This window comes from Brachyhypopomus gauderio, chromosome 2 (assembly GCF_052324685.1).
Source record: "Brachyhypopomus gauderio isolate BG-103 chromosome 2, BGAUD_0.2, whole genome shotgun sequence".
Taxonomy (NCBI): domain Eukaryota; kingdom Metazoa; phylum Chordata; class Actinopteri; order Gymnotiformes; family Hypopomidae; genus Brachyhypopomus; species Brachyhypopomus gauderio.
The window spans coordinates 43,402,775-43,418,287 of NC_135212.1; the positions used below are offsets into that span (position 1 = coordinate 43,402,775).

At 49.1% G+C, this 15,513-nt stretch overlaps 1 protein-coding gene across 1 annotated transcript; it reads left to right on the forward strand.

The window, feature by feature from the left end:
* Positions 1–15: 15 nt before the first annotated feature.
* On the forward strand, positions 16–15,508 carry crlf3 (cytokine receptor-like factor 3). Its single transcript, XM_076996761.1, has 9 exons — positions 16–158; positions 4,353–4,480; positions 7,276–7,483; positions 8,992–9,079; positions 9,308–9,485; positions 9,726–9,948; positions 10,918–11,062; positions 13,969–14,081; positions 14,179–15,508. The coding sequence occupies exons 2-9, from the start codon at positions 4,364–4,366 to the stop codon at positions 14,445–14,447; spliced, it is 1,341 nt and encodes a 446-aa protein (XP_076852876.1). The 5' UTR covers positions 16–158; positions 4,353–4,363; the 3' UTR covers positions 14,448–15,508.
* The last annotated feature ends 5 nt before the right edge of the window (positions 15,509–15,513 follow it).

Consider the following 15,513-nt stretch of genomic DNA (forward strand, 5'->3'; position numbering starts at 1 on the left):
AAAAGAGGTCACGTCTAAATACCCTGACGCTGCTCAGGATTGGATGGCGGGTCGGTATCAAAGCGAAAACGTTCGCTGCTAGATGTTACTGTTGTCGTAGGCTCAATGGAGGAGTCGAAGTACTGAACTTAGCATGACCAGAGGATAACTTCTCAAAGGTAACACCATATTCCACATTTGTCGTTGTTTATGCATTAACGTTAGAATTGTTTTTGGTTTTTTGTTTTCTTGTCAAAATCGAAAATACAACTAAGAACGGATGACCAGTATATCGCCACGAGGAGTGATCAAGAAGAAAAAGTGATGAAATTAGGGATGTTTTTGTGTCTTGAGAATGCACAACACCACGTACCACCTACCTCCAATAATAATGTCCCGGCGTTTAAAGAGTAGAAAACTATCGACCATGGCGATCGATCGTTCTGTTCTGCGAGGCTTGCCACCTTCGTGTTTTAGGGAAGTTTCTTTTTTTTGTTTCTTTTAAGCGAGTATGAACACGTTCGGGGTTGTGCAAGAAGTTGCAAGGGGTATTTGGCCTGCGCACATTATTGTAAATAACAACAGGCAAGTCTTGTAGAACAAATGGCACACGGTAGCTGTTAAATGAAGTCATTAACTGTCACTGCTCATACCGGGTTGGATGGTTACACAGTGACAACCTACAAGTTAGATTCTCCTCTGGAATGTAAAGCTATACTTTTGGATTGCATACTAGCAATACTGTCATCCACACCAGTGATGATTTTGTCTAAGACATGTTGCTCGTTTACACAAGGGCCGCACTGTTGAGGCAAATGACAGAGTTAAAGAAACAGAACGAAACTTCTTGAAGTTAAGTTCCTAACATCGCAGTTTGGCACCAGATGGTTGCTCTAAATTTGGCTCACTGTCCACCGTGCTTCTAAAAGAGCCCAGCTGCTGTGCGGGACCTCTCGGGATGCACCTCTGTTGGGCCATCATTGGATGGTCTTATGCCCTGAAGAGAGAACCTGACTGTGGTGCAGGCCTGGTGACCCATTCCCTCCCACTGGACCGCAAGAGCTCTCGCTGCTACTGGGCTTAATGGTTCATCAGGGATCCGTGGGTCACTGCAGCTCCTCAGAAACCCTGAGCGACCCTGATCACGTCTCCCTCTTACAGTAACGCATGTATGTTGGTCTGAGACCGCATCGTTATGAGAATCAGGAAGCTACAGACCGCCGAGGCCTTTGAGTGTAAGCTCTAGCAGTTACACTAACGGTTCAGGTGACCCAGGCATGGGAGCTAATGGGGCAGTTGAGAAACTACAGGGCTGTTGTGAAGTCTCCATCGCTAACGGCAGCAATGAGGAGCCTGAGAAGCATGGCCCATGTCAACAAAGCATGTGCACAAGGCAAATGGTGCCGCACCACCCTTTACAACATGATCCCCACAGTGTTGTAAACACATCACTGTTGGGAGGTGGGGGGTGGGGGGGGACTCCCCTACGGTACCTCACCGCTCGAGCACCAAGGAAACGGCAGCCAGAGAGATGTTCATGTGTGTGAGTGGAAAATATCTGTGTTCCACACAGTGGTCTGGGTTTGGACTGGCTTACAGGACCCGTTGACATCACATTCACTGGTTTATGTGAGACCTTTATGTTTCTCTTCAGCCTGTCTTCAGTGGAGTAGTCCTAACTTATAAAAAATTTCATCTTCATCCTAGTTTTTAATGATCTTTGTGATCTTATCAGGAAATATATATTTTTTATTTTTCCTCCAGTCACTATATTTTTCCAATACATTATGAAACATGGTTGTTAGTCTAGATTTTGTACCTTTTATTTAACCTTGTCAGCCAGGGTGGGTTGTAGTACATGTTAGTGTAATGTGTTAGTGTAATGTATATGTAAATCTAAATGACGGTTATTATTGATATTGGGGAAGTGTAGCTTGTGTTCGACTGAAATGGTGCAGTTGGGCATGGCTTTGCTACAGCAGAACTAATGGAGTAACGGTAACGGTAAAATCCAGCTTGGGTCGAAGCCATAAGTGTAAGTGCTTGCATCATCTTCTCTTCGAGGTCAACTGTAGTCAACCACTGATGAGACTTGTGTAGTCGTGCTATGATTCACTTCAACCACCCACACACACAGACAATCTTGTATCTATGACCTCCTGAAAGTTGTCTCAGGAAAGATCTGTGCTTTTCTGTAGGCCTTGTGGTTCTTATGGGGTATAACGATGATGGCGGTGTGCTTATGAGTAACTCTCTTTGTAGATTAATTCATTGGGGATTCACAAGGGTGACTACAAGTTGGGTATCCAAACTAATCTCCAGATTAATTCCGAATTTGATATGCAAAACCTGTATTACATTTTTACAACAATCCTGTTTTAATTCAATTTGTCAAATGTTTGTAATAATGCCTATTTACATCACACTTCACATTCTGAGTCCAAAATCTGAGTGTTTTCAATAAACAAGGTTTACATTATATGGTAGATAGATGAAACAACATTATTACAAAAATGTACAAACACATGACTCAGTGTGTGATCCATATAATCCAGGTTAAATGAATACATCGTTAATGCAGATTTAAAATAATCAAAACATCTACAAAGCATTTCTAGTATTCTCTGAAGCTCTGAGAGCTTTAATACAACGATTATAAGATCAATTCCAAGTGATCCTACAGCAGGCCTACCTCAGTGGAAGGTTCATTCTCTCCTGACGCTCATCTGGTAGAGCATGTAAATCATGACGCAACACAGAGGTCATGACCTTGATGATGGGGAGCACACACCATCACACTGATGCACACGAGTGTATATGATCCTGGATGTGATCGCCAGAAAAATGCAGTACGTGTATGTGGCGTAACGTAGCTAACGTGTAGTACGTAGTAACGTACGCTTGGCACGTAGCTAAATCTCCAGGCTTCTCCTTTTGGCAGAATCTACTATAAGACGTAGAAAAACAACGTGAAAAACGTTGTTGTGAGCTAGAACTTCTGTAAGAAGAATCAGTGTTTCTGTATATATGCGCGAAGGTCTGGTTTCTGAAGCATATTTCATCGGCGTGTGGCATTTGCTGCGGGGACGGTATACATGGAGATATAATCAGGTGCTCAGCTCATTAATATGTTTATTTGATAATAAGTGCTTGGATGTGAGCTCTCTGGCTAGTAGTGATATGAATAGAGTGATTAGGTTTGTGCATGAGAGGCAGTGTAATGGGGCTTGAGTGCATCTCGTATCTGTAAATGGCTCACAGAGCGAGATTAGAAATTGGTAGCAGATGTAGATTAAAGTTACAATAAGGGTCCACAATGTGTTTGAACAGTAATGAAACTAAATTTCCCAAAATGTATTGCTTTAAGCACACTGAGGCCAGACATGGTGCTGTATTCAGAACATAAATGGACAGATTACTTTATAGGATGAGCTACTCCGTTTGAGGACGCAGTTGAAGTATGCAGACTTGGCGGCTGAGGTGAGAGTACACAGATAGCAGGTGTGAACATGCGTCATGGACGCAGCTGTCAGGGACACAGGCGTCATGGACACAGGTGCGAGGAGGCTTGTAGTGAAGTCTGTCACATCGTTGCTCGTGGTTTCACAGGCTACTGTACACCAAGGGGAATGTGAAGGAGCAGTTGGGTGTAGCTGAAAGGCCTGGTGAGCGGTTGGAGCTGAGCGCAGGCTTGTTGGGGAAGTGCGTTCTAAAGAATGGCGGAGGTGTTTTGTTGGGTCGGATTCTTGACGGACTGGGCAGGTGAGGTGTGGATTGTTGTCGAGTCTTGCTTAAGATTCCAGGGGGAGGGGGAGGGGGTGGGGGGTAGACATAGACACTATGTTGGCTGTTTATCTGTGTATCTGGCTTTACTGTATAAAGCCCATAAGGAACTGGCATGCGTTAACAGTGGGGCTGGATACAGCCTTAGTCACTCACCGTTCAGCCTTCTGGAAGTGTTGTGGGCTTCATTCAGTGAAACCCCGATGAAGGAAGTCTACCTGATCTTGAGACGTTGTGGTTTCTAGTACAAAGTGATAACATTTAAGCACAGATTTTTTAATTATTTGGTGGTCATTTAGGGGGAAGAAACCTGTGTAGCTTCACTGTATCACTTCCCTTCTTCCAACCAGCATCTCGGAGCGTGAGAACCCTAACCCCTACTCCCTAATCCCTATTCCCTAACCCTAATCTATACTTGGACCATATGTAATACATTTTAATACCAAATATGTACAAAACCTGTCCTCTCTGCAGCAGTAACAGTATACAGTGTGTGACGCCTCAAGAGGTTTTGGTATGCTGTAAAGTGTGTGTGTGTGTGTGTGTGTGTGTGTGTGTGTGTGTGTGTGTGTGTGTGTGTGCGCGGCCAGGTGTGGTGAGGATGTCCGTGGAGACTGACGCTTTGCTTCAGGAGGTGAAGGAGAACATCGAGGCAGCACAGAACTACAGGAGTGAACTCCAACAGAGACTACAGGGCCTGAGCCAGGCCCGCAAACAGGTATCCATCCCTCTCTCACACACACACACTCTCACCTCACACACACTTACTCTTATATGCACATGGCTATACACACAGTGTCTTAAATTTACAACCTGTGTGTGTGTGTGTGTGTGTGAGGTGAGAGGGTGTGTAGTAGCATGTAGAGAGGCAGGTGCCCTAGGGTTTAGCTGCAGGTGTGAGTGTAAGTGGTGTGTCTTTAGGCTTGGCAGGCCACACCAGAGAGTGGCGTCCTGAGGTGGAGCTATGCTGTGTGCGTGTGCGTGTGCATGCGTGCGCTCGTGTCACGTGCAGGTCGTGGCCCAGCCAGACGGTTCTCTTCTCAGACGTACTGTCTGCCTGCTGAGCACCCCCCCCCCCCCCCCAAACTCCCCCGGCCCAACACTGCTGCTCCTCGCTGCCTTTAAACAATACAGAGATTTCCTGCTGCAGATACACATACAGCAGACTCTCTCTCTCTCTCTCTCTCTCTGCCTGGTTTTCATTCACTCGCAGTTTCTCTTTCCCACTTGTTTACTCTCTCATTTATTAGAACTCTCTCTTCCTCTGATTCTAAGTTCCGAAACTTGACCTTTGCTTCCCAGCGCAACTACCTGGGATCACGGCTTGCACTCCACACACCGGCCCAACAAACTCCTCACAGATCCAGCCTCCCACACCCACAACCCCGACACCACTCACTCAGGCCCTTGACATAAAGTGTGAAAACATCCCTGTGAGTGGGTTATCTGTTTATCATTGTGGCAAAGAAATGCAAATAAAGCGTCCGTGACTGGGTCCCACGGAGTGGCTCTGGGCTGGTTTGGAGAGTGCAGTAGCACTTCCTGACCCACTTCCTCTATAGCTCCTCCAGGTTCCCCAATGTCTGGGCCTGAAGAGGAGCACTGAAGAGCCATCGTCTCCACCCACCCACCCACACAGGCAGTCACAGGGGAGATACCGCACTGGGGTACCGTTTGTGCGTGCCACCTGTCACAACTCATGGGTGTGTGCGTTTGTGTGTGTGTGTGTGGGGGGGGGGGGGGAGTCTTATAGAGACACTTGTAGAGCCCAGACTTCCTGTGTGGTTGGAGTCACCCCACCCACACTCTCAGCAGACAACACAGAACTGTCAGTAACAACAATGTTTGAGAGCCCCGATAAGGAGAGGAATTATGTTAATCATACTGCCAGTACAATGAAGAAAACTTAAAAAAAACCAAAATCCCACAATATTTTCCAGTGGATGACAGATGATGCCCTCTGTGTGTGTCAGTTTGTACTCTAGCAAGTCTATCACTGTTATTTTAGGGTTTGTCTTCCGTTTCCTGCACAGCACAACGTTGTGGACCCCCTCCCACCCCACACACACACACACACACACCATGCTAGCTGACATGTGGCCTACAGTAGTGTGTGTGCTTCCCTGAGGCACAAGGCAGTATAAATTGGGAACAAGATCTTCCTCATTCCAAAAATATGACGAGGTTTAAAAAAAAGTCACTGAGACATTGTTTACCTTTTAAGTCCACGTTAAGACATTGTGCTACTGTGTGTGTGTGTGTGTGTGTGTGTGTGTGTGTGTGTGTGTGTGTGTGTGTGTGTGTGTGTGTGTGTGTGTGTGTGTGTGTGTGTGTGTGTGTGCTTCGACTCATGAAGCAGACAGGATTCCCTTGTCTCCAAATGAAAAACATCATAGCTTTATTAAGATAGATTTGGCCCATATGTTTCCCAGAGCGGAAGGTCTGAAAGTTGAACCTCGTTAAGGTTGTTTACAGCCTAATATAATTAGTGGGTTTCTCGCTTTACTGCCTGCATATGGGCACAGATGGCTGCTACAAGCGGAAGTGATGTTTTTGTCACATTAGACGCACCGAGCTTCCTGCCCGAGTTCCTTCATCGTGGAGAATCTGCACAGCAGTCTGAAACGTGAAGAGCGAAGCTTTCTCACCCCGTTTCCCTTTTGAGTCACACATGCCATCCTGAAGTGGCTGCCTTAGACGTTAACATCACCGATAAAACACCATCATCAGTAACTGATTAAGAAATGTTTGATTTCTGGTAAGAGCTATTTATGATGCCTCATGAGACCTGAAATGCATGAAACACCAACATCACACTGCTGAAACAGGAAGGGATCTTTGTGGTGTGCGTGCGTGCATGCGTGAAGTGATTATTTTTGACACTCACTTTCCGTGTGTGATGTGAGGAGTCCTTACGCTGAATTATCACTTTAGCGCCAGCCTGTGTGTGGCTGTACTGAATCGGCTCCCGCGCGCTCCACAGTGGTTATCCTCCACTGGACCCACTGCTCTGAGGACAGTTTGTGTCCTAAACGAAGCGTAGCCCTGTACCTCGTGTGTACTATGTCAGTTTTTAGCTCCCTCTCTCATGAGTGACTTGGTCTGGGCAAAAGGGCAGGTATTGGCTCGAGGTTTTGAATGTACCTTTAGATTGTAAATGCACCTGTAGATACTGCAGACACTTCTGAAAATATATGTTTGTGTATGTGAATACATGAGTTCACATTCACGAGAAGTAGAAGCTGTAACAACAGTGTAGTACAGGCTTCCAGAGAAACAGGATGTGTGTGTTGTATGTATGACCAGATGAGACAGGAATTTTAATTTATGAATGAGATTAAAATATCCAGCATTTTTAAAAAACGTTATTCATGAAAGAGGCCAGTTGAAACCCAGCACAGCGTGCAGAGAAGGTTGCCATGAGGCAGTTAACATTGGAGTGCACAGCACTGGCAGCAGAGAACTGGCCTGTGAGCCTATGTGTGTGTGTGTGTGTGTGTGTGTGCACTGCAGGTGCGAGGCAGCTCCTCACACACCCGCGACGCTCTACACCGGCACTTCCAGGAGCTGCAGACGAGCCTGGGCCGTGTGCTGACGGAGCGTCTGGGCGCCCTCCTGCAGGAGGTGGACGTCATTGAGCGGGAGAGCATCAGCCCTCTCGACGACTGCCAGAAGCTGATCGAGCAAGGCATCAGTTCTGCAGACGAGCTGCTGCGTGAGGGTGAGCTGACCCTACCACACGCCCCCAACGCCCCTACTACTGACCCCCACCCCAACACCCCTACCACACGCCCCCAACGCCCCTACTACTGACCCTCACCCCCCACCCCAACACCCCTACCACACGCCCCCAACGCCCCTACTACTGACCCTCACCCCCCACCCCAACACCCCTACCACACGCCCCCAACGCCCCTACTACTGACCCTCACCCCCCACCCCAACACCCCTACCACACGCCCCCAACGCCCCTACTACTGACCCTCACCCCCCACCCCAACACCCCTACCACACGCCCCCAACGCCCCTACTACTGACCCTCACCCCCCACCCCAACACCCCTACCACACACCCCCAACGCCCCTACTACTGACCCTCATCCCCCACCCCAACACCCCTACCACACGCCCCCAACGCCCCTACTACTGACCCTCACCCCCCACCCCAACACCCCTACCACACGCCCCCAACGCCCCTACTACTGACCCTCACCCCAACACCCCTACCACACGCCCCCAACGCCCCTACTACTGACCCTCACCCCCCACCCCAACACCCCTACCACACGCCCCCAACGCCCCTACTACTGACCCTCACCCCCCACCCCAACACCCCTACCACACGCCCCCAACGCCCCTACTACTGACCCCCACCCCAACACCCCTACCACACGCCCCCAACGCCCCTACTACTGACCCTCACCCCCCACCCCAACACCCCTACCACACGCCCCCAACGCCCCTACTACTGACCCTCATCCCCCACCCCAACACCCCTACCACACGCCCCCAACGCCCCTACTACTGACCCTCACCCCCCACCCCAACACCCCTACCACACGCCCCCAACGCCCCTACTACTGACCCTCACCCCAACACCCCTACCACACGCCCCCAACGCCCCTACTACTGACCCTCACCCCCCACCCCAACACCCCTACCACACGCCCCCAACGCCCCTACTACTGACCCTCACCCCCCACCCCAACACCCCTACCACACGCCCCCAACGCCCCTACTACTGACCCCCACCCCAACACCCCTACCACACGCCCCCAACGCCCCTACTACTGACCCTCACCCCCCACCCCAACACCCCTACCACACGCCCCCAACGCCCCTACTACTGACCCTCACCCCCCACCCCAACACCCCTACCACACGCCCCCAACGCCCCTACTACTGACCCTCACCCCAACACCCCTACCACACGCCCCCAACGCCCCTACTACTGACCCTCACCCCCCACCCCAACACCCCTACCACACGCCCCCAACGCCCCTACTACTGACCCTCACCCCCCACCCCAACACCCCTACCACACGCCCCCAACGCCCCTACTACTGACCCCCACCCCAACACCCCTACCACACGCCCCCAACGCCCCTACTACTGACCCCCACCCCCCCACCCCAACACCCCTACCACACGCCCCCAACGCCCCTACTACTGACCCTCACCCCCCACCCCAACACCCCGTGCTGACCCCGTGTTTGCTCTGTACCTGTAGGGGAGGCGGCGATTCGCTGTGGCATCAGTGACCGTGAAGAGAAGTTGTGCCACTTCACTAAGAAAGCGCTTCACATTCAGCTGGACAGGTGAGAAGACAGCAGCCAATCAGCTCTCAGCAGCCCCGGCAGGGGCGGAGCAGACCGCCGCCCACAAGTGACACCACAGGGGCGGCGAGCCCGCATGTCCAAACTGGTGCCGATCAGGAAATGTGAAATGAACCACTGAACGATTACAGGCCAGGGGCTGTCTGCTGCTCTACCATTGCCTGTTTATAAGGTGTGTGTGTGTGTGTGTGTGTGTGTGTGTGTGCCCAGCCTCCCGGAGGTGCCGGCACTGGTCGACGTGCCCTGTGTGTCTGCGCAGCTGGACGACTCTCTGCTACGTGTGATGCAGGAGTATGTGAGTCGCCATGGCAATGTGTCTTCCCATCCACCAGTGCAAATCGAGGAGCTGGTGGAGCGACCAGGCAGCATTTCAGTGCACTGGTGCAAGGTAAGACCCACACCCACCCGTACACCCACCCAAACATGCCTACACCCACCCGTACACCCACCCATACGCCCACACCCACCCGTACACCCACCCGTACACCCCCACACCCACCCATACGCCCACACGCACCCGTACACCCACCCATACGCCCACACCCACCCATACACCCACCCGTACACCCACCTGTGCACCCACCCTCACGCAGCCCTGTGCCCACACCCACAGTGTCTCTGTGCGCAGGTGGATGAAGACTTCACCCCGCAGGAGTTCCGTCTACAGTACCGGCGCAGTAACGCCCCTCAGTACGAGGATGTGTATGTTGGGAAGGACTCGGAGTTCCTGGTGCTGCACCTGGACGCACACACCGATTACCTGTTCCGTGTGTGTGCGCGGGGGGAGGGACGCACCGAGTGGAGCCCCTGGAGCATCCCACAGACGGGCTACACTACTCTCGCACCTCACGGTACCACACACACACACACACACACACACACACACACACACACACACACGCGTACATGTATGGGCTACACTACTCTCTTACCTCACGGTACCACACACACACACACACACACACACACACACACACACACACACACACACGCGCGCGTACATGTATGGGCTACACTACTCTCGCACCTCACGGTACCACACACACACACGCGCGCGCGTACATGTATGGGCTACACTACTCTCGCACCTCACGGTACCACACACACACCACACACACACACACACGCGCACACGCGTACATGTATGGGCTACACTACTCTCGCACCTCACGGTACCACACACACACCACACACACACACACGCACGCGCGTACATGTATGGGCTACACTACTCTCGCACCTCACGGTACCACACACACACACACACACACGCGCGTACATGTATTCCCCTGAAGGCCTACCCACACACAAACACACACACATATCCCCCAGGCAGACTACACAACTCTTGCTTCCCATGGTACCCCACACACACACACACGCACATTCCCCAGGCAAGCCACCCTCACACCTTATGGTGCACACACACACACACACACACACACACATACACACACACACGCATGCATACCAGACAGGCTACACCACCCCCACACCTTATGGCACAACACACACACACACACACACACTCTCTCACTCGCTCTCACACATAAATAACCGGGACAGATGACACAGCCTCACAGTACAACAAGCACACGTACTAACTGAAGCATAATTAAAGTCCTCATCAGGGAAGCAAGCACGAACTGCACTGTACTGGACAAACACGCCAGCTAACAATCACATTGATGTGCAGCAGGATGGTGTAAAGTGTGTGTGTGTGTGTGTGTGTGTGTGTGTGTGTGTGTGTGTGTGTGTGTGTGTGTGTGTGTGTGTGTGTGTGTGTGTGTGTGTGTGTGCGCGCATGTGCGCGTCCATAGAGTGGTGTCCGGGTGTAGACGGCTACATCCTCAGCAGCAGGAGGAACATTGCCATGCGCAGTGACTCCACCCAGGGTGGAGAGGGCAGCTGCGTCCTTTACTCCAGCTCTCCTACGTACTTCTGCGGACAGACCCTCACCTTCAGGTACGCCCACCTACCACAGCCCACATTACAGCACCACCGCTGGGCAGAAATACGCCTCCCTTACTCAAGCAAAAGTCCAAATACTCCAGTAAACATGAAACGTGAATCACAGGGTTTTACTACTCAAGCAAAAAAGTAAAATGGCTTCTAAATAATTTTATTTGTGTTGAGTGTTACGTTGAGGCTGAGGCTGAACACGCGTGCTGAGCCAAGCGATGTTTACTAAAGTTTCACCAGTAACTGATGATGATGATGATGATGATGATGAAGCAGCAGACCATAGTTGGAAGATCCAGAACGTAATGACATGAAAACTGACAAACAGCAAGAGTGCAGAATGAAGGACAGACCATCCAAACGCAGACCGACCACGACCGTAGACCTAGGGCAGGAGTACGAGACAGTGGGACCGGAGCTCCACAGAAGGGTGGAGACGCACAAAATACCCTGGCAAGACGGGAGCCAGACTGAAGCCAGAGCAAAAACAAGCCCACGTGGTGTTAGCAGAGTAACCAGCCTGCTTTTTATTCTTGTGAAATGTATTGAGTAGAAGTAAAAATTATGAAGTGACAGGAATTCTCAGTATTACAGATATTTTAAAATGTACATCTACCTCTGCACATCACGTACCACTCCAGCTAAGACCATCCCCTTGGTATGCTGAAGAAATTCTAATAATTATTAGCAAATCTAATAATTATGTTCGATAGGTTATCTGTGTGTGGGATGATTTAGAATAAAAACGAATGAATGCCAGTTTATATAAAGGATGTGTACTGGCCAGTGGCGGACTTAGCAATTTGGGGACTCAAGGCGAATTTAGCTAGGGGGCCCATCAACATTAATATGTGAGAAATAAGTGAGCCAATCAGGGGGGCCCTACAGTGGGCTGCAGTGGGAGGGGCCCAAGGCAGTTGTCTAGCCACGCCTCTATGCAAAGACCGCCTCTGGTACTGGCCCCACCTTTTTTTTTTTTTTTCTTTTATGGTTTCACATAAAAAAAACAACCTATCTAGATTATCTTATGTGTATGAAGCCAATTTCCACCCCCTGCTGGCCAAAGTCCTGTTTAATATCGCTGGGCAACAAAATAAATGTAGGTGTGGGCCTACAGCACTGACAGTGACGTGCCTGCACATATTTCGCGCCCCAGAGCGAGAGAATACAGCTGTGGTCTTTGGTCAACCTTTTAGACAGGCATGGGTTTACTGTTCTGAAATCCTGCTATTGAACTCGTGCTACTGTTAAACCCAAGGACATGTGGTCAGGCAAAAATAGGCCTATAAACATAAAAACATACAGGGTTTTGGACTTTAACATCTCACACAAGGTAAATGTAATTTCATTTTAATGTCATAAGACTGGGAAACTGGAAAGATCAGAATTGTTCATTTTTGCATGCGCTTAGTCCAATTCATTGCTAATAGAATTAGAAGAATATTATATTAGCCTTGAGTATATGGAGTAAGTCCAGGTGGATAATATCATGCTACACATGAATTCACCAAGGACTATGCGGTAACATAAAATATGTCCTGCCCACTCGCAGAGAGCCGTTTTGTCTGTTCTGCATTATGAATTTAAGATTTATAGACACATCCCCACCCAGCTGGGGTTTCTAACTGTACAAAATAAGACCTTTTGTTGTTTCATTAAAATATATATTTGGATTTAGTGTGCATAAACTTTTTTTGCAGAAAAAGCAAAAAAAATCATTGTTGAGCAGATTATATAGTTTTGGAAGTTTGTCTATTTCTCTGCTGGGTGGAGTTCATATTTTCTCCCGTTCCTGCTATGGTGTAGAACATTCCTTTAGTTGAATGAAAAACCCAGATTCTGGTATCGGTACCTTTTTTTTTTTTTAATCAGAGATAAATTCCTGCACGGCCAGGAAACTGCAGAGCCGGGCCAAACGGAGGACTGCCTTTTCCAAATTGATCTGGAATATACAAATGCGAGAAAACAGCTAGAGAATTCCTCCAGGTCTGTTGGCTGGCTGCACACAGAGCAGCTTGGCTGCTCCAGTGAAGCCGTACTCTCTGTGAAGCCGTACTCTCTGTGAAGCCGTACTCTCTGTGAAGCCGTACTCTCTGTTCTCTGTAGTAAATCTCTGTACAGGGACAATTGTCTGATGGGTTGAAGTTGGAACAGTTAAAGGGACACACTGCGGGACATTCCTCCACATCAAACCCTTCATTTTCACCTCCAAACCTGGAGATTCACCATGTGCATAAACACGTACAACTGGCAATTTATACTCAGCAGGAATGTTTGCGTCTTTTCAGCATTTCACGGAGTGCTAGAACTTTTTTCAGAAGCAGGTCAGACACACTCACCAGTCTGATCTTTCCTCTATAAAACCAGACAGACTTGACTGAAATCCTATTATGAGTAAGTGGTGTGATGATGTATATAGGTAGGCCTATATGCTTTTCAAGTCTTTCCATTTTCTTAATAATGGGACCTCATAATGTCTTGAATCCGTTCTTACTCTATCAATGCTAAATACTGTCTGGTCCAGTTTAGTCAAAAATCAACTGCACTGTTCCAAGCTGAAATTATATAGTTTCCAAATTTCACCTCGGTATCATTCAAATGCAAACACACTTTTGCATTGCAGGCGCAGCAGTTTAATCACGCATGATCAAAGTGTGTTTGGAGCCTGACACGGTCCTTATCACACTCCCACTATCTGAAACAATCCTGAGATTAAGATCAGTTCAGCTCACTTGCTATGGCCTAATTATTGCTAAAAAGATTATGGAGGTTTTGTACGAAGTAGACAGAACCTTCCTGTAGACGGTGGATTACATCAGTGGGCGTTCTACACCTGGAGACGGGCGTATGATGAAGGATGAACTGTCTCGTTTTACTCAAACAAGTGCATGTTTTATTGTGTGGTGCAGGATTGCTGCAGCTGGCCAGATGCACAGCCAGGACAGCCTGGGAGTGTGTGCGGATAATCGGGGCGGAGTGGAGTCTTTGCAGAGGGACCAGGCCGTCTGCATCTCTACAAGCGGTACGAACCACAGGCCATTCCCGCTGTGTGATCTTAACCTGCTGTGGAATCACGGGCCACCGCACCGTGATGACCAACGTGTGCCAATTCTCCACAGGTGCTGTGTTTGTTAACGGCAAAGAGATGACCAACCAGCTGCCGGCCATCACCATCGGCTCTGCCGTCACGTTCGATATGGAGGTCGTCAGCCTGTTTCCTGTTAGCAACAACAACAACCCAAACGATGGGGGCACCTTCAAGCTGAGGGTTACAATTGGTTCAGGGAACAGGGAGGTGGTGTTTGATTGGCTCCTGGATCAGGTTGTGGACAGCCTGTTCTTTGGCTGCTCTTTCGCACACCCAGGCTGGAAGGTGCTCGTGTTCTGAACCTGCTGCAGCCCTTCTGAGAGCAACATCCTGTCTGCTGGACCCACTGCCAAACTACATCAGCACACTCGCATTACACCAAGCCACATTCTCCTTATCTTTAACATCTTGGAGTCAAAGCTGTTCCCTGCGGACTCTGACAGTGTTTACAGTATTTCCTTCCACTTCTGATTAATCAGGAACCCCAACATTTTTTTGCGGAAGTCTCAAACCTGTGTCTGAATGGTGTACTGTACTCTGTGTTCAGCTCTCCATTTATGCTTCGTGTTCAGTTTGCCATGAAGAGTAGTTCAGCCTCAGGCATGTCGGACTACAAACAGGGTTGACCACTGCTGTGACTGCAGACAGGACAGCCAGGTGCAGGGGAACCAGATCAAAGGCGGGAGAGATTCACTTCACTCCCTTCTTTTGCTTGGGTTTTTTTACAGGATGGTATTGCTATCTTTCATTCCTAAAAACATTTTACACTTGTAATAAGGCCAAAAATTACTAGTGTGACTGGTTTATTTTATAGGAGGCAGAAAATGCCAAAATGCTTTGTTAAGACTCATCGGTTCCTAATACATACAGGGTTGAGACCGAGGTGCAGTGTGGACACCAGGTTCTCCACCAGGTTCTGGCAACCAATCTGCCAGCTTAGTCATTGCATGTGTAGACCGGCGTTAGTACTAGCACATCGGTACTAACTGCAAAAGCCAGATGCTTATCTGAAACCTGCTTTCGCTGTGCGGCTAATTTACTTCCTGATGCACTGTAGTTAAATAAGGCTACTGTGGGATTAAAGAAATGAGAGGCCTTAGAACACTCAATACCTTAAGAAGCAGGAATAACCATGGTCCAGAGAGGCTTTATAAAAGGTACTTGGATTACAAACGTCTCTAAAAGCACATTTCTCTTTCCTAATGCACATGACGCGTGTGCAGAGCAGCCTGCATGTAGAACAGGGCAGGAAACTTGTGAAGGTTGAGTGGATATTTTACCTCATTGTTTTTGTGCCTTTTCAATACACCTGTAAAAAGATGCACGTAAACATTTGCCACTTAATAAATACATTCGGTGAACTTTG